We start from the raw sequence: 25,754 nt of genomic DNA, 5'->3' as shown, positions 1-25,754 counted from the left end.
TAAAGCTGTGTTTAATCAAATTACTACAAACTAACAGTAGTATTATTCCAGCATAAGAGTTTTCCTCTGGATAATTAGATTTAATGCCCTTGTCTCCAAACTCTATTTCGGCCTTAAAGCTGCAATCACGAGTAATTTGAAGCTTATTTGGTCGATATAGTCAATCCTGTATCATATGAACGCAGCAACAGTCTGTTAGAACATGTACAGAACCTCGTTAGTTCTCGTTTCATGCGCGGAGTGACAACCAGGGAACCCTGCGTGCTGCGGCAGCCTGGGCACCGCCGCGGAGGGATACGGAGAAGGCGCCTGCTTACCGGGTCTACTTTGCACCGGCATCATTTGCGCCTTCCAGGGAGAAGGTTGATGAGGTATCACCGGTGGCCGCGCACAATTTTTACATTTTATGTCGAAAAAAATAAGGCCGTTAGATTTCCGTCTGAACGGGGAGCAGCCGCTCCGAGGTGTTTAATGACACTTTGCCTTTCCAAGTCACCTTATGCCCGTTCCTCTTAAAAAATGATGTTTTAGGATATTATGTTTGGCAGTTATTTTTGTGACAGTGGAGCAATAGCTATCAACTGAAGGGAGACATTTTTTTTCTTGTCATCTTCACACGACAAAGAGTTTTCTGCCCGGTCCCCCCGCCTTAAAGTCACCTATTCTGATTGAATCAAGCTCAAGAGCGATTCATCTTCTGAGGAGACTCGACTGACTGCGCCAAAATGGGGGTAAGAGACTCATTTCTTGCGATTTGCTTAGCTAGCGTGAAATGACGGTTCTGTTAAAGTTAGCCGTAACGGCTCAGTCCGGATTCGGCGGCGTTAACGGTCATTCGGTGCGTCGAGGAAAGGGTTAACGTGTACGGAGCCGAGGCATGATGTTAAAATGACATTGAACACGGTGGGACATGTCTGACCAGTGTAAGCTAGCTTCACTCTTAACGTTATATGTGACGAACTGCTTAAACTCCGCTGCTGCGTGATGTATGGCTGTCTGTCAAACGGGCGTATTAATTGTTCTCCGTCAGTCATTACATTTCTGCTGTAACGTCATTCATGACACCAAATCAATGCCTTGCAAATCATGACAACGACCGAGATGATCGGATAATAGAGGGGATGTGTTGAATGAACTCGGTGCCTTTTTCTGAGGAATATGGATCAGATCCGAGTCAGTCCGCCGCGTCCAGACTCAGACCGGTGCAGGGTGGTAACGCGTTACAGTAACGGTCCTCGGTTCAGTCCGTGTTCCAGCCTCTGCAGCCTTTTTACAGCAAAAATGTTACTATTGACCATCCCAGTGAAGCTGATCAATAGCCATTTCCCACCTGCACAATCTGATCAGCTTTCCCCAGTGGGTGAGAGGCAGGGGCGTGTCCTCCCATAGGCTACAGGTACGGTCACACCTTGAATTTTAATCTCTCACTTGAGAAGATTAACGTTTGACATCTGCGCCGTTTGGTGTCTTGATCACTCAGTCAACGCACACCGCTGATCTTCATTCAAAGCAGTCGGGGAGGCTTTTTTTTTTGGCGCTGTAACGCAAAAGTAACGTAACGAACCACGTCAGACAACGGGCCCAGTCTGCCGAGCAGCGTCATTTCTTTGCACCAGAAATAAGAGAATAACGGGGTTTTAATGAGCACTGCTCGCGCAGCGGCGCAAAGATGCGCTGGTTCAGTCACCGGTTCCAAAAAACGAGATTACACAGACCGAACATCTGGCACCAGACGCTGGAGCCGCTGCAGGCGATTCAGGAAATTCACAGCTCCTAAGCACACGATTAGTCAGCCTGCATGCTGACACGGACCAGTCCGCCCAGAAATGACACCGTTTGGGAATAATATGCAGGCAAAACGCGCAATTACGCGGGGAATATGCAGCCCAGTGGTGGTGAAAACCGCAGCTGTGACTGCGGAGCATCATGTCATTCCTCCAAAATCTGACTGCAGTAGCTCTTAATAATCAAATACACACCGCTGCCTCGCCAGGTATTCCTAATGAAGAAGGGGCATCAGACAGTGGTGCGTTTAGAGTGTGTGAATGTGAGGCTGTGGATCCTCAGAGTGGGGGCTGGGAATCCAAACATGAGGCTCTGATTTTTCCTCTTCATTTATTTCCCCCCAGCCGTTACATAATGCCACGGTGTGTCCTGTCGCTGTCGTTGATGGTGCTGGGCTTGGTAATGGTGCAGAGGCAGCTTCGATCTGGGTACCAAATAGGCACAGACAAGTGCGGCAAAATGGTTTCTCAGCGTTGGTCAACCCCCCCCCCACACACACACACACACACCTTCCTTAGGGATGGGTCCCAGAGGAAGGTGCTCTCCACAAGGGTAGACACAGCCAACACCTCCACCCCTCTCGTTTTACACCTCCCAACAACTCTGTCAGGTCACAGAGGATATCCTGTTCCAGCTGCTAAATTTAGGCTCCATGATGTAATTCCTACTGAAAAATCACAGTTAAATCCCTGTAATGTTATGATGGAGCGTTATCCAGTGTGTGTACTCCATAGTGAGGTGTTCTGTTGTACGACCTTATATTGCTTTGAACTCCTACAGTAAGCTGTAGGTGTAGTATCAGGTTTTGTTGTGGTATGCGGACATGTACTGTGAGGTACCTCTAGCTACATGTCCTCAGTGTCCATGGTGTCGTGGTCCATCGCTGCTACTAAAGTGTGATGGGCAGTGGTTTCTCCTCTGTTCCACATCCGGGTTTGGGGGATTTGGATGAGAGAGCATTCAGGCGGAGTCGTGGAAATGGTGCCCCTCTGTCACGGTTTGCAATGATGTCCACTAGATCGCTAGAGGGGAAATCACACACAACTACTCTGACTACTGCACCAGAGAGAGGAGACGAGGCGTGTGTGTGTGTGTGTGTGTGTGTGTGTGTGTGTGTGCGTGTGTGCGTGCGTGCATTCTTGGGGGGATGGAAACTCCCATGTTCAGGCTGCGATGTGCCGTCGGGCGGTGGAGTGACAGGAGATTTGGGTGAAGTGGGCGGGAGTGGAGTTGGGGGAGGCCAGGTTGAGTTGACAAGGAAACTGGGGCTTTGATCTGGCCCAGTCGATTGAGAGGGGATGTTGCTGCAGGAGGCAGTGGTCGGGTTGGAGGATGGAAGGCAGGGATGAAGCAAAGGTCAGCCACTGTAGGCCTCACAGGGACGTCCTGCCTCGAGGAAACTGACCATTATCCAGTGTTTGACACAGAATGATGGAGGCAGAGAGAGGGAGAGACGGAGAGAGACGCCTTTGTAGTGAGTCACCTTGAGAAGTGTGAATACTGGGAGAGATGGAGGAGTGGAGGAATGCAGGAAGAGGTGCTGGGATGCTGCTCATGTGCAGTGATGACACAGAGGGAGGACCAATGGTGGAGCGTGAGGAGAAGAATGGAGAGATGAACGCTGAGATACAGAGGCAGAGAAGGCAACGTGCAAAGATGAATGCCTCCGTTGATATCCCATGATGATGATGTCCCATGATGCACTTGATGGGCTTCATTGATGTGTACTTCACGAGGAGAGCCAATCGTGTGTGTGTGTGTGTGTGTGTGTGTGTGTGTGTGTGTGTGTGTGTGTGCGCGTGTGTGCGCGTGTGTGTGTGTGTGTGCGTGTGTGTGTGTGTGTGTGTGTGTGTGTGTGTGTGTGTGTGTGTGTGTGAGAGAGAGAGAGAGAGAGAGAGGCAACCAGCCCATTTTGGACTAAATCTACTCTCATTATGGATTTTAATCCATACATGATGTTGATGAGATTACTTCATTATCAGTGTAGTGAAAGAGAAAATACATCTTCCGAGATGCACGATGAATTCAAACTGATAAAGTTAGAGTTGCTGCTTTAGGCTGTGCAAACTTCCTGCGGTAAATTAATGGTTTTTCATTTTTTTCAGTGAATAATTCACATTTCATGTACAGTTCTTGTAATGATGATAGAAATCATTTTTTGACTGAAGGTGCAGTTGATGAATTTTTAGTTAAATCACTCTGAACTCTGACTAAAACAGCCAGATTTGGTTGCTGAACATAAAGCTCTGCATACTTGCAGGTTCCTCTCCTGCTCACTGACTTTACAATTCGACAAGAGAGCAAAACGGACCGTGGCGACGTCTGTCCTTCTTGGTTTTTTATTTAAGCTCTTAATTCGCAGAATGGAAACAGTACAAGTATGAATGTACAGCATAGTGGTGCATAATTCTGTAGATTCTGAAATAATTACTGAAACAAGTCTTTGCCAACATTACAGCCGTGTAATAAAGATACTTCACATTAGACAGTGCAGCTTCATTTAGTACAGAGAGAGAATCTCTGAACGTGTGCCAGGTGTTAGTATGTACTCAGCTTTGGAGAATCGTAATGCAGTTTTCGAGCACAAAGGCACAAAGTGCACCCCGTGTGAATGCAGTAATATATCGTTTATATTCGTGCATTCAGGCACAAAGCAGGTGCACAGTAATCTTACGTGAGACTGGAATAATGACAGGCTAATCTTATGGTTTCACAGGGTTTTCTGTACTCAGCCACACTATCTGCAGCTGCACAGCCATCATCGTTGTTTGAACAGACTGCAGTGCACGGCTCATCATCACGCTGTAACACATTTGCCTTGCAGGACACCACATAGGCTCCCTTGGTCATGGACTCGATTACATCATTGCTCCGGTCTGTCAATGTTTTTATCAATACTGACTCTCAACCTCCTGTCCTGACTAATTTCCGTCTGTGTGTGAGTGTGTGTGAAACAGTGTGGATCCATACTGATCAGGGTTTTCCAATGCCATTGGTTCTGTTCACTGTTTAGTGCACTGTGCACTTCCTGGAATGAAAGGTGGGGTCACTTTGATATCACTTCCTGTTTCCAGGGTGACATAGGTGTCAAGGGTAAGGAGTAGTTTTCCTCACCTCCTGCAGCACCTCCACACTGGAATGGCAGACAGTGAGACAGTGACAGCACACTGAACAGTTGATCCCCTTAAACCTCGCAGCAGAATTACATAACACACCTTCACATTAAGGCCATCGTTAAAAAATTACAACCCCCCCCCTCCCCCCCCCCCACAATTGACTTCAATTATTTAGATGGACCCAGTGGATTGGATGTTGCTAGGAGACCTCACATCCCCCATCTATTAACCCACTGGAAGTAGAAGCTGTCAATCTGATTCTGTCAACAGCTGCCATTTTCTGCCGCGCTCTCCGACGTGCTGCACTGCAGAAAGGGACGAACTGTTAAATGGTGGGAAACAGCACAAAATCTGTGGTCTGTGGTCTCCACTCTGACAGACGCCCAAGCCTCCACCGCTCAGATATCCTACAGAATCAAATCAAAAACCAATCCGACTGATGTATTAGTCCACCACGACTTTCATCTGCATGTGTCAGTGGATACACACTCACCAAGCTTCATCATCGCACAGTCTTCATCACGAGTGTGGCTCAGACTGTCCCCTCTTGATTAAAGCTTGGTGCAGATGAGCAGATCGGAGTAGAAGAGAGCAGAGAAACAGATGGGCAGCCCGGAGGGAGGAGAATGTAAACAAAGTGGGACGGTGAAGGGAGGGATAGATGATGGAGGACCCCCCCAACTCTGTGTGTGTGTGTGTGTGTGTGTGTGTGTGTGTGTGTGTGTGCGCGTGCGTGTGTGTCAGTCAGTCCATCAGTATTTTCTAGGTCGGTCAGTCCACTGATCTGTGTGATAATCCATTCCTTTATGTGTGTGGCTATGATGATCCACTGTGGCACCACCAGAGCTGCTAAACTCCCCTGCAGGCAACGAGCACTAGCAAGATCTTCCATTCAGAGATTTTGAGCTAGAATTGTGACATCATCAGATTTAGTTGAAAAATAGGTTAAATACCATGCGCCGAACATGGCGACCAGACGTTTCAGTGCCAGCTGGTGCACATTCCACTGAGGTCGTATAGGATGCAGTCGCTGTTAGAGTTTGCGTTTGCTTGGTTGCCAATAATCATATGGGCAAATACGAGCACTGCAAACTGGCAACAAGACAGCAATCTGCTGCTTTCGAGGAAAAATGACTGAAAACACGATAAACTGAATTCTAGAAATGAATTAGGAAATGTAAATCTTAGAGGTAGTGATCTTCATAATTGATGCCCCACGCTGTCCCACAGTAACTGATGTGATCACCATAACACTGAGACAATCTGTTTCCTGATTCCTTTTAATTAAGTTTATTGATTATTGCGGTCAATTTTTTAATCCTTCATTTATTCATCCACACCCAAACTGGGATGCACAGGTCAAAATGTCGCTGCTGGACGTCTCAGGTTTAACCAGTGATTTCAGCAGATTAAAAAATGGCTTATCCAGCCTTCCTCAGACCTGTGGTGCCGTGCGCCGCAGGCCGGGCTGGATGCAGAACACCAGCAGATAGTTCAGCATGTACAATCTGTCCTGTAGCTTCGCACATCTGGATGCAGCTGAAACCTCCTCAGGTGTTACAGCCTGTAACTGCACAGAGAACAGGCTGTATGTACTGTATGTGGTAATATATGCAGGAAAACATCGTCTGTGTTAATTCAGTTTAGTCCTGGATGACATTGAAATCAGTATATATCAGTGTACTGCATGTTGTACAACATACTTTGTGGCGCTCAATGAATGGAAAAGTGGTATAAACCAGTCCCACATGACTTGATATCCTTTCCTGAGATGATGGTGTAGCATCCAGCAGTATTCTTGCTTTGGTTTGGTTCAGAAATGTCCTTGAATCTATACAATGACAATTGGCAGGGCAGTATGTTCCCTTAATAATTAGGAGTTCATTTTATTCGCCCTGCTCATATTTCTTTAATCGAGTGGTCAAATATTTATGTGACTGGCCTTCCCTGTGGGCCTGTATGTCATTCAGTAGAGCACAGGAGATTTTTTTTTTTCCAGTAAAACCAACATAACCATAGATAGAACTGGCAATTAAAAAAAAAAAAAAAACTCCTATTAGGCTTGTTAGCCAATTTCCAGCAGTAATAATACAAATTGGATGTTTGTCATTGTGCAGTTCGGGAGTGTCGGGCTTCTTTCTAGAGCTTCTGTGACTTCATACATCTTCCGATAGTGTACCGCCGAAGGATCTGTTGACGTATTTGAGTAGTTGGCCTTGTCGCCTCTGCAGTCATCATCCTGAATGGATGTGTGCACACATGAGCACGAGGGCAGAGGAGAGCAGGAAGTGAAGTCGCAAATGTCTGAAAAAATAAAAGCTCCTCATGTCAGAGCAGCAGCACTGCGGTGCACATCTGTCAGATGGATGTTTTGATGTGTAGTTTCTCAGTTTTCAGTCTGTAAGTTGTGTTTATCAGTGCATTAACTTTGCTTTTACCTCATTTTGATTAGTTAAGGTCGTGGCCATGAGAGCAGGGATTAGTTCTTGTTCTTGATTTAACTCTAATCAAAGTTATAGTACTCTAAAGCTTTCTTTTTCTACTGTCATCAACAGTTGGAGACAGCACAGAAATCAGACTGGCAGCTTACAGCTAATGAGTCATTTGGTTAAATTTAGACACTAACTTGTTTTTAATGCAGCAAAAAACACATGAATTTAAAAAAAATCCTTTTTTCATGCTTACTCACACACTTTGTGGTGCTCGTACACACTAGTGTTAAGTTAGGACGATGCAGAAGAGAATGAGAAGTGACTGTGTGGCCTGTTGCTGAGGGTCATTACCCTTTGGATGATTTTAAATGAATTCAAGTCTATTCAATGCATTTATGTCAGAGAAACGCAGAAGATGTTCCAACACTGTAAATGAGTGAATGAGTAAGGATGAATGAGAGCCTGGAGCTGAAAAGATGGGAGAGAGAGAGTGATCGAGAGGGATTATTACTGTTCAGTGGGTTAATCTGTCAGTGTAGTAAACAGCAGTAATCTGATGGCCTGCTGGACGCGACTGCCTGGGGAACACTGCGCCTCCCGACAGATGGCAACACGCTCACACACACACAAACACACAGCGCATGCAGATTCAGAGGTACACACAGAAGAACACAGGCGCGGAGAAAGGCTCATGTTTGCAGTCGAGCAGAAAATAAACAACGTGCACAACTGCACAGATGGACTGAGAGCATCGCTCACTGGAGAGCAGTGAAAGGCAGTGAAATGCATGGAGAGATAAATACACGTACTGTGTACTGTGTACTGTAAATGCCCACATATACAAATACCACGATGGATTTTATCTGAAACCTGCCAGCATCAAAGTTCTTGTGCCAGTGTCGGTCACCTTCAGTCAATTCAATCATGGCAGATGTAAAACCTATAATCAGTGACACGCGACAATATTTGATATCCACACAAATAAAGTTGCATGTGGGAGTGGGAGTCACTCAGCAGTGGACAAAGTCACCTGCGGTTATTCATTTCAGATGAGCAGTAGGAGACATTGTGGAGCATTTAGAAGAAAAAGATACCAAAAGAGGGCAAGTTTACACTCACAGCCAGCGAAATACAGGAAATTCTTCTGTCCCGGGAGTGAAGCGCACTATGTATGTATGAAAGCACTCGGCCATCTGCATTTCTTAATTTCCACAGAGAACATTTTGTATTTCACACATAATACATAATGCATTCATAATTGACATGATCAAGGTTAATTTCATGCCTGCGCTCATAAATAATTGGAAAACATTTTCACTCTAAAGTTAACACACACAGCAGGAAGTGCAGAGGTGAGAGGATGTAAAACAAGTCGGTTCTTTGGTTGGCTTTTGATGAGTGTCAGCTTTTCATCCAGCGAGGAAGAAAACAGACGGCAAACAGCAAAAACAGCCATCAAATCAGTGTGAAACCTCTCAGCCTAGACTCATCCCCGTAAGAGCTTTCCCAAAATAAGTCTGCTCTCCGTCTCATCACGCAGGGCTCCACAGAATGTGACTCTGTGTGTTTTCACAGTGCATGTTGGCACGTTTGTGGGTTCAGGGATGTAGAAAGTCGTCACACGTTTCGCTGCAAATGTCATCTGAGTTTAAGTTTATGCTCAAAGTGAAATTTAAATCAATTTCATGAGGTTAAGCAGGCTATTAAATTCTCAAAATCACAAAGTTAGATTTCCTTCTGCAGAGAATTCCTTTGATTACTTCACTTTGTTCCCCTCTTTCCTAAACTCAGTTAGTATGTATTAAATGCTCTCAGTGTGTCTTTGCCTCTACAAACATCCATCTGTGGCCGTCGCTGCTTTGGCAGCTGAGCATCATTGTTTGAACAACATGTTCTCGTGCTGAGCTACAGTGAGTTTCCTGTGCTGCTGTTCTTTTTCATGACATGGCATGGACTTTTCAGAGCTCATCACTGTTTTATGGTGTCCTCACAGGACCGCGGTTTTTTCCATTTCTCCAGCCGTCTGTTCCAAATCCTCATCTCCTATTTATGTTGATGATCACTAAAACATGTTTTTGAAACAATTACGTAACCTTTGCTTTGGCATCGCGTTAGCTTCGGTTGTGGATGCAGTCAACACAGGATGGAACCGTTTTGCAAGAGATAGGATTCCCATTAATTTATGTAGGAAATACGTAATGAAACTTTACATCAGGGCCTCAGTGGGAACCTCAGCAAAGTAAGTTTGGTGTTCGATGTCATCCTATGCAGCAAACACTCAAATGAAAACAGCGCAAACACTCAGCAGAATCTTGAGATTTCAGTCAGATGTACACGTGGAAATGTTAAAATCCTGCCTTTCATTCTGCCATTTTCCTGTTTCTGTGAGCCAAGCAGCTGTCTGACATTTAAGTGCTTCACTAGAAAGCCTCAGGATGTTCATTCTGAATGGTGCATGCTGGGTAACAGGGTGATTTGATAAAAAGGTACTAATCCCCCACAGGAGCATAGGAGAAAGCAAGGCCGACACACATGCACGCAGACACACGGTGCGAGTACTTAGCAGCATTAAGACTTTTCAAAGGATGAGTCAGGTCACCCATCAAGTGCAGATGCTTCGAGAGACTTGAAGCTTTTCAGTGTTACCTTTATTCTTGTTTAGTCGCTTTCCTGCAGGCATGTCTCACGACTCCAAACGCACGTTTTCTGCATGTTTTTAACACTGGAATCAAATCAAATATAGCTGCAGGCTTCTCCAGACATGCATTCATCATCAGCAAGTCGATGTGTCTGTCTGATATGACATTCATAAAACACTCTTTCATGACTGGATAGAAAGAGCTCAAACACACACACGCACACACACACACACACACACGTATCCACACACACTAATGTAGGACACCATTGACCCGATTGTGAATACCCCACGATGCGCGTTACAGTTACTGTCACAATTTTGTGCCTCTGCACCAGTGACAGCCGTAGCCAGAGGCTTTATGTTTTTGGGTTGTCCATCCATCCATCCAGTCATCCGTCCGTCCGTCCGTCAATCCATCCGTATGAACGCGACATCTCAGGAATACTTAGAGGGAATTTCCTCACAATTTGGGACAAACGTTCACTTGGACTCGAGGATGAACCAGTTATATTTTGGTGATTGCAGGTGAAAGGTCAAAGTCACTGCAAAAACATTTTACTGGCCATTACTCAACACCATAACTCAGGAACAGAAGGGAGGATTGTGACGATATCCCACATCTGGTCCGTCACTGAATTGGTGACAGTAATGTTGAAACTGTGATGACTGTGTAGACAGGGCTCTACACTAACTTTTCCACTGGTAGCACTGGTGCGACCAACTTTCTCAGTTGGTCGCACCAGCACATGATTTTCCTATGAACTGGGCACATGCCTTGTCATTGGCATAGGTTGGATTCACATTCAGCCCGTTTTTTTTCATCAATGCGATCTGGGATTTGAATTGTGTGAACGGGAGTTCCTCTTTCGCTATGTTACAGGCAGCGTTAAACTTAATGACCATTTCGTTCTCTTCTGTTGAGCGATTACTCTCATCCATCCGCTGAAAAAAAGTCGGGAGGGGCTCAGTGTTTAGGGTGATGCATTGGTCCCGACAAGTTTTGTGTTTTATGCTGGCGTTGTGTAACTTCACAGTTTCCAGCTTAAATTGTGTCGACCCCGTAACAAATTGTGTTGCCTGCAACAGATGGGCCACACTGTCGACACCAGACACACAACGTAGTTCCCCCTTCGTACCGCAACCACGGGTACTGTCAACCATTGTGGTTGAAAGCAGTACTTTTTTTTTTTTTTTTTTCACCTGCTCCTCGGCCCGTCTCTCCCTGTCCTCCTCATCAACAGTAGGCCTACCGTCTGATTCGGCACCTTTCAGAGTGCAGGTGGAGGCGGCTGACTAAGCCAGTGAAAAAAAGGACGACTTTCAACCACAATGTCTAACACGGAACCATAAAACTGATGCGCTCGCACGAACGCGACCAGATGAAATTCTTACTCGCAAACTCTGAAAAAAAGGTCGCATATGCGACCATTTTGCTCGCAGTCTCGAGCCCTGGTAGATCTTCTGTGCTGATGGGTTGAAGGTCCACGTTTTAGATTTTGTAACATTAGTAACATCCATCCATAACGTCCAACATCCATATTTGAAGCATTGTAATCCACCACAAGCTCATTGATTTGGCTGATACTGAGCTTCAGGTGATTGTTGTTGCACCTGGTGATGAAGCTCTCGGTATCAGTCCTCCGTGCTCCTCTATGAAAGTAGTCTCTAAGTGAAGACAGTCGCGGGACACAGTTTGTCTGTGTCTGTCTCCTCTGGATCTCTCCTGACTGCTGTTATTTTGCCTCCTCCTCGCAGACACAGCAGTGGTGTAAATTGCAGTTTAAGTGGGGCTCATGAGACAGGCCTGTGCTCCAGCGATGCCAGATCTAATCAGGAAGTGTCAAGTTCCGCTTCTCACACCAGGGATTGCATCTAAGTTTGGATCTAAGATTAGATGTTTTGACTGGGTCTTAAAATTTTAGAGAAATGGGAGCTGGCAGCCAAACGTGTCTTAATATCATCTGTGTCATCAATCGTTAAAGATGGGTGGAAGTGTTTTAGGCGTTCATGATGCACCAGAGGTTATTGCAGCTACGAGTGGGACAGTCAAGGCTTTCTTTGGCTGTCTTTTTTTAGACTTTCTTCCCTTTTCAGGTGGCGAGTCTGTTTCATATAGCGTGTATTGTTGTGAATAGTAATAGTAATTGACATTGCCGTAGCGCAAGGATGAAAGTATCGGCTGTTAAAAGAAGTAAATAATGTTAAAGTAATATGACAGGACCAAACTCAGTCATCTTGTCTTTGTGTGCTGCAGTATGGAAGGTCGGACAGCTACCGCGTGGCCACCACGCAGGACAAGGATGAGAAGGAGTCGCCCAAGAAGAAGGGAGGCAAGGATCTGGATGACCTCAAGAAGGAAGTTCCCATAGTAAGTACACCGCTTCCCACTTCCTGTGACCTCGCCGTCATTTGTCACACAGCTGCTTCTTTTCACCCACTTGGAGTACCAGATTGGTGGAACACGAAAAATCCCATTTAAAATGAAAGCTCGTCAGGCGTAGCAGAGGCCTTGAAGTCCCAGCTGAGTCATGAGGAGTTCATAGATAGCGTATCCTGGCCTCACTCCAGCATTCAAAGAGCTGCGATCCAGCTGTAATCTAGTCTCTCTGTTTGAAAAGGAGATAACACAGACGTGGCGTTCTGCAGCGGCTGGTGTGCTGTAGTGGTTTGAGGTAATGTGTCAGAGCAGTTTAATCCTGTCGTGGAAGGGTTTGCTCCTGTACGGGGCAGAAAGCCAAACCCTCAGGATATCCCTTTGTTCTGACTTCCACAGTATTATTTAGCAATCTTAAAAGAACACCAAAACTTCTCTCTCAAAATACGTTGTTTAAAACTATGATCTCAGCCGAGGAGTCAGAGCACAGTGTGCACGGTGCGTAACCAGGTGTTTTATTCATGTGCTGCTATCAATTCAATTGTGACAAAAGTCAGTCGGTTCATCTGACAAAATGCAAGTTGACTCAGGGTCTCAGGGTGATTTCTCACACACTGACTGATTGATATGATAACTGACTGTTGTCTAAGTTAACTTTCCATTTGAACTCTTTGTAGACGGAACACAAAATGTCTGTCGAGGAGGTTTGCCGGAAATACAACACTGATATCGTCCAGGTGAGCAGTTTCAGATCAGCCGTGACAGCATCAGTTCAGCTGAATGTGGTTGTTTCTGTACTGATTTAACACAGAGCTTATTCAGTTTACCCTGATGTGCTAGTCAGTACGTCTGTGTTTCTATTTAGATTTTGCAGTATGTCCCATTCACAGCACCCTCTGTCTTCGCCCCTTCCTCCTACCCTCTTCCTCTAATTTTCCCTCGTCTACCCTCAGGGTTTGACCAATGCCAAGGCAGCAGAGTACCTGGCCAGGGACGGCCCTAACGCCCTGACTCCACCCCCCACCACTCCAGAGTGGGTCAAGTTCTGTCGCCAGCTGTTCGGTGGCTTCTCCATCCTCCTCTGGATCGGGGCCATCCTCTGCTTCTTGGCCTACGCCATCCAGGCTGCCACAGAGGACGAGCCCGCCGGGGATAACGTAAGTGGAGAGTTGTAGGGATGGGTGGATGATGATGGGGCGAATTCTCAGTCCACCACTGTTTGCGCAGAACCTGAGAGAGGCCAGATATCAAAAGCCGCCCGAGGGGGATTGCCATGGAGAGCGATGAGTTGTTGCTAGTGTGTGTGTGCTCCCCGTCCGCCAGCACATCACTCAAAAAGCGATTTGCTGAGTCACTACTCCTCAGGGATGTGGCTGTGTCAGTGATAAAGGATGTGTCAGCTGTGTGTCCGAGTCACGCCAGCCGACAGACACCATCCTGTAAACATCCATTTTGGGCCCGCCACAGGGAGCATGTGACCCCTGGCGTTGGTAATGGCAGGGTAAGAGAAGGACGTTCATGGGTCAGCACTGTTTCGTGCCGGGTCAGAGCACAGCGTGGAGCCGGGGTCTGAGGCTAAACGGTGATGACACACACAGCATGAAAGGACAAAATACTTGGTTGAGACCACGGGGGAAGACTCGGGGTGATACGACCACAGCGTGCATGAGAAAGACTGGATCACACACGGAAAATACAAATTCACACCATGAGAACTGCTTCAGTTAATGGAGGTCAGGTGGTGCAGGACATAGATGGTGCTGCAGGGGAAGATTATTAAGAAGGTAGGGTTTAGACCTTGTAATGGCGATCCATTAAAACACGAGGCGATAGATGCACTAACAGAGTAGACAGCCTGCAGGAGTCCAGATCAAACCGCATGCTGCTGTCAGCTACAGGGTGGAAAGATCAAAGACCATTTGGGTTATTTCTAGTTTAAACTTTACAGAATCCTCAACATCCTGAAGTAGTTTCTTTACCTCTCGCTCTCCTCTGAAGTCCCGTGTTTGATGTGTGAACGTCTTCCTGGTGATTCTTCAGGTTAATCTCTGTCTGCGTCTCTCCGCTGGTCTGTTTTTCTCTCCCTTTGTGATACATTTTTAGAAAAAGGTGAAGCCAATCAATTCATTTCTGCAGTAAGTATGAAAGCCTGACCTTTCTTCATTCCCTCTCGTTGCAGTTGTATCTGGGCATCGTGCTATCAGCTGTCGTCATCATCACCGGCTGCTTCTCCTACTTCCAGGAAGCTAAGAGCTCCAAGATCATGGAGTCCTTTAAGAACATGGTCCCTCAGGTACTGGACGCTCAATCGGTCAACCAGGATACTGTAACATGTTTATTTGTGATAAAGCCAAAAAGGAAAAGTAGGGTCCTAATGAGTGTATTATGTTGAGTTTCCAGTTATGCATGCGTTAAGTGGAAAATTCTATTTTTGTGAAGCTGCGTGCAACAATGTCATGCTGTCACAGCGTTCACACTGTTTCCTTTTATCCCCCATCTGTGATGTACCTTTCAATTTCTCTTGTTTTTTTCACTGATGGGCTGTTTCACCTGTTCTCTGACCTCTCTCTAAATAGTTTATTTACAGAGACTTTGTGTTATTTTTGGCATTACACGTCTCGCCGTGTCTCTCTGCTCCCAGCAAGCCCTGGTGATCCGTGAGGGAGAGAAGATGCAGATCAATGCCGAGCAGGTGGTGGCAGGAGACCTGGTGGAGGTGAAGGGAGGAGACAGGATCCCCGCTGACCTCCGCATCATCTCCTCCCACGGCTGCAAGGTGGGCTGCAAGGACAGATACATTAATTATACAAAGCAAAGGAGAAACCAGCGCATCACCTTTCATCTCATGCACGCTCAGTGGCCAGCTGGAAAAAGGTGGTGGCTCCACAGAAGTCAGTAAAAGGTGAAATGTGGTGAAGTGTGACATCAGCGGTGAATCCTTTAGATGTGCTGGTTGATTAATTATTAACTAAAACAAGCACAGCATCTTCACAGTATGGTGATAAGACATCATTCAAAATTTATACTGAACCAGCTTTACAAACTCTTTACCTGATTTCCCCAAACGGTGCAGATTCAAGCTATGGACGATCTTCCACTTTCTCTTTGTCTCTCTCTCACACTTACCAAATGGTTTTCCTCTGCTCTGTCCAGGTGGACAACTCATCCCTGACTGGTGAATCAGAACCCCAGACCAGGTCACCTGACTGTACCCATGACAACCCACTGGAAACCCGCAACATTGCCTTCTTCTCCACCAACTGTGTCGAGGGTAAGATCGCCGTCACATCTGTCCAAAATCATCATCACAGTCATGTTCATTCACATTCACTTCGTTTTGTATAAACATTTCTGTGTGTGTGTGTGTGTGCGTGCGTGCACGTGCGTGTATGTGCTCATTAATATGGCTGCATGCCTGTGTTTGTATTGTTCCGGCTCAGTGCGCAGATAGTCTTGCAAACAAAGATGCTACACATTAGCTTTTGCTGTCGGCCACGTTCAGAGTGTTTGGTCTGATGAAGGAGCGGTCGGTGACATCACTGGTCCTCAGGGGAGCCCACTGAGGGTCGGTGACATCACTGGTCCTCAGGGGAGCCCACTGACTGGAAGTGCGACCCCATTTGACCTCGTACCTGTTCCATTCCAGTTCAGTTTGTCATGCAACTGGTAAACCCAGCAACTCACACGATGCTCCTCACTGTGGTCGAAGAGGAAAATGATAATGGATGGCGCCCTCATGTGGACACATTTATACACTACATTAAGTCCTGCACTAAACGTCCAAGCATCGTCGCTCTGTCTCTCCATCCGTTCATCTACACCCACAGTTCACACACTGACTTCTTGGCGTGTCTAATTCTGTTTTCCTCCTCCTTTTTTCTGAAACTGATAAAGAAATATAGAATTTTACAGAACCTGCTTCCTCTCCACTCTTTCCTCAGGAACTGCACGTGGCATTGTTGTGTGCACTGGCGATCGTACGGTGATGGGCCGCATCGCCACTCTCACCTCAGGCCTGGAGACCGGCAAGGTACCACAATCGTTATCATTCATTATCTGTCTGTTGTGTCATTTGTCAGCCACATAATGGAGGAGACTGACTGGAGACCTTATGTGTAATCGTTCAGTTATTCAGTTGCTCATACATGTATTCATTCTTACTGTAAAAACAGCAGCTTCTCTGAGCTCTCTGTGTCAGCTGACGTGTAAGAGCTGCGGTGTCTTGGTTTCAGAATAACCTCTGGCATTCTTGTGAAAAACAGTCCATGATCTTCTTCAATCAATCCAAACACCTTCTTCTCCCCTTCAGACACCCATTGCTAAGGAGATCGAGCACTTCATCCACATCATCACGGGCGTGGCCGTCTTCCTCGGCGTGACCTTCTTCGTCCTCTCACTCATCCTGGGTTACAGCTGGCTGGAGGCCGTCATCTTCCTCATCGGTATCATTGTCGCCAATGTGCCCGAGGGACTGCTGGCCACGGTCACTGTGAGTAGGCAGAGCAATGAGAAGCTGGTGTGTGTGCGTGTGTGTGTGTGCGTGTGTGTGTGTGTGTGTGTGTGTGTGTGTGTGTGTGTGTGTGAGATGATTAGTTGGGGGACAGGTAGGTTGTTTTATTGTTTGTTTTGTGTTTTTTAATCTGTGAGAGGGACGGGACTGTTAGTATTTCTGGTGTGTTTGTGTGTTCTTACAAGGTTGTCCAGTTGTGTGATTCCTTCATTTCAAGCTGTTTCTCGTGTGTTTCTTCTCACAGTTCTTGTGTGTTCTGCTGCCTCTTTAGTATTTTGTACAGACTTGGGTCAAACAGTATTTTCATGTGCTTCAAATATTTCATATATGAGAGAAATCGAGAGGAATAAGCTGCACTTTATTATGTCTTTTAAATTTCCTTTTCTATTTTTGAACAGTGGACTCTTTTTCTACTGATATTATTGTTAGACAGTGTTTATGGTTTGTTTTAGTCCACACGCTGATGTAGATTTTAGTCCTAACAGAAAATCAGATTTAAGATAAGATAAGATAAGATAAGGTAAGACTTTATTGATCCCACACTGGGGAAATGAGGTTGTTCCAGCCTGCAGGTATTACAGAAAGCAGAGGCAGTGGCACAGAGGGGTCAGGAGCACTCTGTGGTTTCACCCACGTCTGGTTGCGTGTGCGGTGTTTCCGGTGATGATGTCTGGTCACGTGTGTCGTTTGAGTCCGTCCTGGCTTCCTGTTTCTCTGTGCTTGTGTTTTTTGTGATGTTGCCGTATGTCTGTGTGCATCTCTGTGTGTGTTGTTGTTTTTCTGTGCTTAACGTTCTCTGTCAGTATGTTTCTGTGGTGAAGCTGGTGTGTTGTCTCTGTTTGTATATCTCTCTCTCCATCTCTCTCTCTCTCCCAAGGTAGCCCCATATGTGTTTGTGTGTCTCTTTCTCTCTCTCCATCATCCTCTTTGTATGTCTCTCTCTCTTTTCCAGGCCAGTCGCGGTGCTGTCTGCAATGACAACGGCTAGCTAATGTAATGATATTAGGCTAATGACTGAATTCGGCCTCCTCTGCTTGGCCTTGGCTAGTTCTGTTTGGCCCATGGGTCTTGCCGTACTTGGCATGATGACATAATGCACCGCTGCTCTGCTTCACCGCTTCACTTATTCATGCCTCGTATTTCCTCTGCATCGCTGTTTTGGCTGTGTTTTTATTTTTTTGTTTGATTTTAGTGCATTTTGCTTTAGAGAGACACTTTGCTGAGCAGGATGAACATGTCCAGGTGTCAGGGCAGTTCGGTTCTTGGGTGTGGTTAATTGTTCCAGGTACAGTATGGCACTGATGTGTCTAGTCACTGGCAAAAGTTAGTGTAGCACCTGGAGATGTTCACCTGTGCTGTTATTTACCACGCAGATACTAATTATTTTTTCTTCTTCTTCTTTGGTTTGTTTGTTTCTGTTCTCTCCCTTTGTCTTACTCTATCATCAACATCTCCTTTCCTCCCATCTTTCCTTCTCTCCTTGTCATTATGTCCTCTATCTTCCTTTCCTTTTGTTCCATCCTTTCTTTTGTCTCTCTCGTCTCACCTCTCTCAGGTGTGCCTGACGCTGACTGCCAAGCGAATGGCTCGTAAAAACTGCCTGGTGAAGAACTTGGAGGCTGTGGAAACGCTGGGCTCCACCTCCACCATCTGCTCTGACAAGACGGGCACCCTGACCCAGAACAGGATGACCGTGGCCCACATGTGGTTCGACAACCAGATCCACGAGGCCGACACCACCGAGGACCAGTCTGGTGAGATTTTCCTCTCTCCTCTTTTTATGCAGCATGCATTAAAACAGTGTTTTCCTGCAAAATATTAGCAGCATTATGACCTTATTTTCTCTACGGCAGCATTAATTACTGTCGAGCATCCAAAATGAACATCTGCCAAATGTTCATAAGATGTACGTCCTCTGATCAGTGCGGCTTTGTTTTCTTGTTTTCTGTCAGGTTATGGGTCTTAGCGTGTTGTTGAGCTTGCCTGTGCTAAACTCTGTTTGACTGCCAATTAAATCAAAGCAAAACATACTTATCAAACAGACTCTCACAGGCTACCTGCTGCACATTAACAAGGTTAATGAATCCGTTTCTGGAACAGGAAGTACAACAGCAGGGTCCGTGGGTGTAGAGGTGGGATAAAGAGGTGGCTGCTGAACGTAATAGGCCGAGACACCTGACAGTGAATGATTTTTGACCATTGTCTAGGCTCCTCCTTCGACAAAAGCTCCACAACATGGGTGTCTTTGGCACGAGTCGCTGCTCTGTGCAACCGTGCTGTGTTCAAGGCCGGCCAGGAATCTTTGCCCATCCTGAAGCGTGAGGTCGCCGGCGACGCCTCTGAGTCAGCCCTGCTGAAGTGTATTGAGCTGTCCTCTGGCTCCGTCAAAGCCATGAGGGACAAGAACAAGAAGGTGGCCGAGATCCCCTTCAACTCCACCAACAAGTACCAGGTTTGTCCCCTTTCTTACTCATGCAAACTGACAAATAATGCTTATCATCAGATCAGATAATACTTATCAGATTTGTAGTAAACACCGCATACTTCTTAAATGTTTCTAATACTGATGCTAAAATTTGTCCCCATCAGCTTTCAATTCACGAAAGTGAAGATGAAAATGACAACCGCTACCTGTTGGTGATGAAGGGAGCCCCAGAGAGGATCCTCGACCGCTGCTCCACCATCATGGTGCAGGGCAAGGAGCAGCCCATGGACGATGAGATGAAGGAGGCTTTCCAGAACGCCTATCTGGAACTGGGAGGACTGGGAGAGAGAGTACTGGGTAAGAATGAAATGATATAGGAAAACAGCAGTGATTTAACAAATGGTCATGATTTGGAATTAGAGCTTAGCAGTAAAGGTTTGGTGTATCCTGGTTCTTATTGTATTGTATCGCCGTGTTTCACATTTCACATTCATTCTCTTTCATCCCTCATTCTTCCAGGTTTCTGCCACCTGTTCATGCCAGAGGACAAGTACCCCAAAGGTTTTGCCTTCGACACAGATGACGTCAACTTCCAGACAGACAACCTTTGCTTCGTCGGCCTCATGTCCATGATTGACCCTCCCCGTGCTGCTGTGCCGGACGCCGTGGGCAAATGCCGCTCTGCTGGCATCAAGGTGGGCTCCTCTCAAAGCTGGCATTTAAAGAACTGGAACATAGCAGCCACCTGAACGGGAAGGCTGGGGACAACACACTAATGTCCTCTTTGTTGGCTTTTTCTCCGCTCACGTAAAATTTTGTCTCGTTCTCTTTCCCTCTCCAGGTTATTATGGTGACTGGTGACCACCCCATCACAGCCAAGGCCATTGCTAAGGGTGTGGGCATCATCTCTGAGGGCAACGAGACAGTGGAAGACATTGCAGCACGCCTCAACATCCCTGTCAGCCAGGTGAACCCCAGGTAAGACAGGAAGTTGAAATTAGAACAAGTTTACATGTAGCATCACCTGCATTGCCACAGTTTGGCCATATGTGTGTGTGTAGGGACGCCAAGGCCTGCGTGATCCACGGCACAGATCTGAAAGACCTGAGTCAGGATCAGATGGACGATATTTTGAGGAACCACACGGAGATTGTCTTTGCCAGAACCTCCCCACAGCAGAAGCTCATCATCGTAGAAGGCTGCCAGAGACAGGTGCATTTACCGCACATACACACATATGTACTGACAAGAACAGCAGAATGCGTCCTGAACGTGTGTCCTGTGCGTCCTCCTCCAGGGAGCCATCGTGGCCGTGACAGGCGACGGCGTGAACGACTCTCCTGCCCTGAAGAAGGCTGACATCGGCGTTGCCATGGGAATCTCCGGCTCGGACGTGTCCAAACAAGCCGCCGACATGATCCTGCTGGACGACAACTTCGCCTCCATCGTCACCGGAGTGGAGGAAGGTGAGAGATAAGGAAGGGAAGGTGGGAGAGAGGAGAAAAGAAAAGGGCTGTGACGATTGAAAGAAGAAATACGTGTTCAAATATTGTTTGCAGTGTTGACTCTTCGTACCTTCTTTTGTCAAGTCTCTTTAACAACATTGAGTTAGAGGCATTATTTTCTGTGTTTAAAAAGCCAGCAGCGTCACTTACGTGTGGTTTTCACTTCCAATCGATTAGTATTTCCATCATCCCTGCTTACTGAGGTTTCACCTGTTCAGCAGCGTATATTTATTTATACGCCACCTTCATCCTTCCAGGCCGTCTGATCTTTGACAACCTGAAGAAATCCATCGCTTACACTCTGACCAGCAACATCCCAGAGATCACCCCCTTCCTGTTCTTCATCTTGGTCAACATCCCACTTCCCCTGGGCACCATCACCATCCTCTGCATCGACCTGGGAACTGACATGGTAAGGGACACAAACAGAACATCGCATACTGGAGCGTCTCTGCAGCTCTAATGTGTTTCTGACCAATCAGGCAGTGAAGACGCGCAAGTGTGAACCGACCAATCACAGCTGCCCCCACATATTCAGCTCGCTTACATGCTTGATCATTGAACACTCACGCATGCACAGTGAACCAGTAAAGCTCAGCTGTACACAAACATGTGAACTGCAGAGACTCGTGTCCGACAGGTACCCAGGTGGCAAAGTAGCTCCAGTCATGCCTGCTCGTCATGGTCAGGGCAAACACACAAAGGGTTCAGTCAAATGAGAATTTTATGACATAAATATCATGAGTTGGAAGAATGAAATCTGGGAATGTTTAGACTCTGAAAGAACAAGATACTGAGCGCAGTTTGTGATGAATTTAATGAAATAGAGCCAGTGATACTGAACACTATTTCAGAATTAATTTGCAAGAGTTAAAGGAAATTGTGGAAGGTTGTGTTCAATGAAAAGGTGGAAACATGAGTTTATTATCTGGCACCTCCATCATCAAAGAACACGGCACTCTGTTTGAGCACCACAATGTACAACAGTGAATTAAAATATACCTAAGAAGTACTTACACAGGAAGAACACTGAGTGGCAGTGTGGGACCAGTCCAGCTTTTCATGCTTGGAAAGTGTGGAATGAAACCCAGAAATCAGTGCTTTCACTGTATACAGAGCATGCTGCACACACATAAAATCACAGATAAAACCACTGTAACAGCACCGCCTCTCCTCTGTCAGGTACCAGCCATCTCTCTTGCCTATGAAGCAGCAGAGAGTGACATCATGAAGCGCCAGCCCAGGAACCCCCTGAGGGACAAACTGGTCAACGAGAGACTCATCAGCATCGCCTATGGACAGATTGGTAGGTGCCCCGTTTCTGTCCCTCACATACAGAACAGACAGTGTACAAGAAATCATTAGCACTGTCAGCGTGTGGTTATTATGGGTGAATATGATTTTCCTTCATGTGAACCTGATCAGGATTCAACCCGCTGTCTGTGTCTGTAGGTATGATCCAGGCTCTCGGCGGATTCTTCGCCTATTTTGTCATCATGGCTGAAAATGGTTTTCTGCCGTCTGTGCTTGTTGGCATCCGGCTCAACTGGGACGATCGCTCCACCAACGACCTGGAGGACAGCTACGGGCAGCAATGGGTACGAGCGACCTGACTCAGTTTCAGGGTTCTCCTGCTTATTGAAAAGCTATGTTTGATTTACCCTCTGTGCCCTGATGTTAATCCGCATTACTCATACGAAGCTCCCGAAATATTGATTTAATCTTGAATGACTGGTGTGAATTTAAACCCGTCACAGAAGAGTCATGTATCTGTTCCTCTCTTCCTCCATCTCTGTGCAGACCTACGAGCAGCGTAAGATTGTGGAGTTCACTTGCCACACGGCCTTCTTCGTCAGTATTGTGGTGGTGCAGTGGGCAGACGTCATCATCTGCAAGACCAGACGTAACTCTGTGTTCCAGCAGGGCATGAGGTACGCCAAAGAAAAAGAAACCGAGCCTGAACCCTAACCCTAACCCTGGACGATGATCAGTCCTCAAGACATTTCAGTGTTCACCCAAACACCATCATCAGTTGAAAAGTGACAGGAAACACACACAAAAAAGAAGTCACATGATCACAGGTGTGATCAGAAACAGGTGTGAGCATCAAATTTGTTTGATTGTTTGAAGAAAAAAGCAGAATATCGGGGACCGTGGTGGTGTTCGGGCATTGCCTCAGATGCTGCAGTTTCACACAGCTGCCACCAGAGGTCACTCTTTTCTGCAGGCAGTGTTGACGGTCGGGCACACAAACCCTGATACGGGCGTCGCTGCAGCTGTCCTCAAACTCTGCCTGCAGGAAATCACCCTGGAAGCCATTTTATGATGGAAACGTAGATGCAGATAGTAACCGAGCACCAGACGAGCCTTCAGGTTTTTCCCCTCAGTGTCATGTCCTCACGCCTTTCACAGTCTGCTTCCTTTGGCTGCCTTTACCCCTCGTCTCTCGACCACGTGCGTCCTGTCAGTAACTGTCTCCTCTCTGCTCTGTTTCTTTCAGGAATAAGATTTTGATCTTTGGCCTGTTTGAGGAAACAGCTTTGGCAGCTTTCCTGTCCTACTGCCCCGGCATGGACGTGGCACTACGGATGTACCCACTCAAGTAAGTAACACCAGCACCATCACAGTACCACAATACATGGTGCATAATAAACAAAATACTGTTTACTTTATGGAGTGCAGTGAGTATTTTCTGAGTACTGTGTTCCTCATTAGTTTCTCCCACACTCGGCCCGATCGCTGCTCTTACTCTCCGTCCTTCCCTCCCTTCTCTCTCAGGCCCAGCTGGTGGTTCTGTGCGTTCCCTTACAGTTTCCTCATCTTTGTTTACGATGAGATCCGAAAACTCATCCTTCGCCGAAACCCGGGAGGTGAGACCACAGACACGCGTACACACACGCACGCGTACTGCATGCATGCAGTGTTTCAGGACGTTGTGCAGGATGATGTGATCCAGGAGCTTAAAGTTAAAGATAACATTTCGCTCTAATGTGACCTGAATGAAAGAGTTTGAACGGTAACTCTTCTTCTTCTTCTTGTTTCCCTCCTTTTCTCTCCTCTGTCTCTGCAGGCTGGGTGGAAAAAGAGACGTACTATTAAATTATCATTTACTTCTCACCCCGTCCTCCTCTGAACTCATCCCTCCTCCTCCAGCTCCCTCTCTCTTTCTCTGTCCTCCTCCCCCTCCTCCATCCCTCCTCTCCTGTCCACATACTCAAACTGTACAAGAAAACTATGTTTACTTCTCCCCTTCCTCCTCCTCCTCCTCCTCTCCATCCTACCATCCTCATCCCCCAAAGAAACAAAAAAAAAATCAAACGCCAAGACGACGAGAGGACCAACGACAGAGGAGGAGAGGACTGGGGAGGGGGCGGGTTTGTGACTCTTCCCCGTCCTCTCTGTCCCTCTGTCCCCTGTTTTTCTATCCAAAGCCTCTACAGCACTAGTCTGCCAGTACCACTGTCGTGCCGATGTCTCTTTCTGCACCGTTAGCTGCAGCTACTCTTCGTACGTGTGCTCAAACTGCACCGCCGTGTAGACGTGAATAAAAACATGATTACAAGAAGAAAGACAAAAACCTGACTGTTCCACTGCAGAGCAACAACACGGCAGCTCCCGTCTCGACTCCTGACCGGCGATCTGAGCGCGTGGGTGGCGTCAGTTTGTTCTTTTTGTTTTGTTTTTTTTCTGCCAGAGAAAAGCCGCCCGGATCCAGCTCTTTAATCACTGCCATTTCCTGCCCGCCGTCGACTTCGCTCCTCTCCCCTCCTCCCTCCTTCTCTCTCTTTTCTATTTCTACTCACTCACTGCCAATCTTGTACTGCCGTCCCCCCTCCCTCCTCCCCTCCCTCCTCCCCTATCAATAAACAATCAATCGGGCCATAAAACTTAAACACTCGCTCACTCACGCCCTCAACAGGGTGGAAAAAAAGGCTCTCTCCTCTGACTCCTTCCCTCCTCCTCCTCCTCCTCCTCCTCCTCCGCCTCCTCCTTGCCCCCGTGTGTTATTTTCTGCTTGTGTTGTTGTTGTTTTCTAATAGACGACTGGGTGTTTTTTAAAAGACTAAATTGTTCATGGAGGTTTTCTTTTTTAAGTTCGGAGTGGGTCTGAGAGCTGCTCGTTTTCGTTCGGACATGACAAAGCACACCGTCTCCCCCTCCTCCTCCCCCTCCTCCTCCTCCTCCTCTCCTCACCCCTCCTTTGCCCCCCCGACCTGCCTGTCTATCTGTCCCCCGTTCGTCTGTTTGTGAACACCGTGCAGAAACCCTCCGTCCTTCGTAAAAACTCCGCCCACTTTCACCACCCCCCTCGCCCCGCCCGCAACCTCCCCCCTCAACCCCACCCGACCTCACCCCTGTTAAAATAAATAACAATCTTTCTGTGTCCTCGGAAAAAGAGATTTCTCTCCAATTTCATGATTTAACTCGGCCGAAGCGTGGAATAAGGCACTGTACCTTAACTTTCAAAACAGCAGCAGAAAGAAAACAAAAAAAGGAAATGAAATAAAATGAGAAGGATCTCTCTTTTTTCAGCTTGGTCTCGACTTTGTTTTGTGTGGAGTTTTGTCAGAAAATGGAAATAAATGCTGTGACCAACTCTCACTTATGGCAGCAGTGTCAAGTCATCTGTTTTCTACCTTCACCACGTCACAGGAAACGTTAACACGCTCACGTCCAGACATTCACCATTAAAATACACAGAATTTAGTGGAAGTTTTGTGGCTCGAGTCACTGGAAGAAGACACATGAAGCAAGACTGAAGCGCCGACTTTGATCCAGATGTTACATTTCTAATGAACAGACTCCTGATTTCATTCACACATCAGTCTGTTCAGCACTCACCTGAAGACTTCAAACTCCAAACAGGTATCAGATTAAAGCTTCATAAGCGAGGTCCTTATAGTAGCTGCATCAGCAGATGGAGTTTGTCCAGTTAAGTCAAACGTCTGTGTTTGTTAGCAGACAG

General features: G+C 46.7%; 1 protein-coding gene across 1 annotated transcript; it reads left to right on the top strand.

The window, feature by feature from the left end:
• The first annotated feature begins 331 nt into the window (after nucleotides 1–331).
• On the top strand, nucleotides 332–25,390 carry atp1a3a (ATPase Na+/K+ transporting subunit alpha 3a). Its single transcript, XM_076754853.1, has 23 exons — nucleotides 332–731; nucleotides 12,229–12,342; nucleotides 13,026–13,085; nucleotides 13,302–13,505; nucleotides 14,528–14,641; nucleotides 14,990–15,124; nucleotides 15,502–15,619; nucleotides 16,290–16,378; nucleotides 16,658–16,837; nucleotides 18,414–18,612; nucleotides 19,066–19,310; nucleotides 19,448–19,640; nucleotides 19,803–19,978; nucleotides 20,125–20,261; nucleotides 20,345–20,495; nucleotides 20,581–20,749; nucleotides 21,046–21,200; nucleotides 21,971–22,094; nucleotides 22,241–22,386; nucleotides 22,589–22,719; nucleotides 23,289–23,390; nucleotides 23,567–23,658; nucleotides 23,859–25,390. Exons 1-23 carry the CDS (start codon nucleotides 726–728, stop codon nucleotides 23,885–23,887), a joined length of 3,069 nt encoding a protein of 1,022 aa, XP_076610968.1. The 5' UTR covers nucleotides 332–725; the 3' UTR covers nucleotides 23,888–25,390.
• Nucleotides 25,391–25,754: the final 364 nt, after the last annotated feature.

This window comes from Chaetodon auriga, chromosome 17 (assembly GCF_051107435.1).
Source record: "Chaetodon auriga isolate fChaAug3 chromosome 17, fChaAug3.hap1, whole genome shotgun sequence".
NCBI classification, from domain to species: Eukaryota; Metazoa; Chordata; class Actinopteri; order Chaetodontiformes; family Chaetodontidae; genus Chaetodon; species Chaetodon auriga.
Note: the sequence above shows the minus strand (reverse complement) of the source record. Positions and strands in the feature narration are given on the sequence as shown.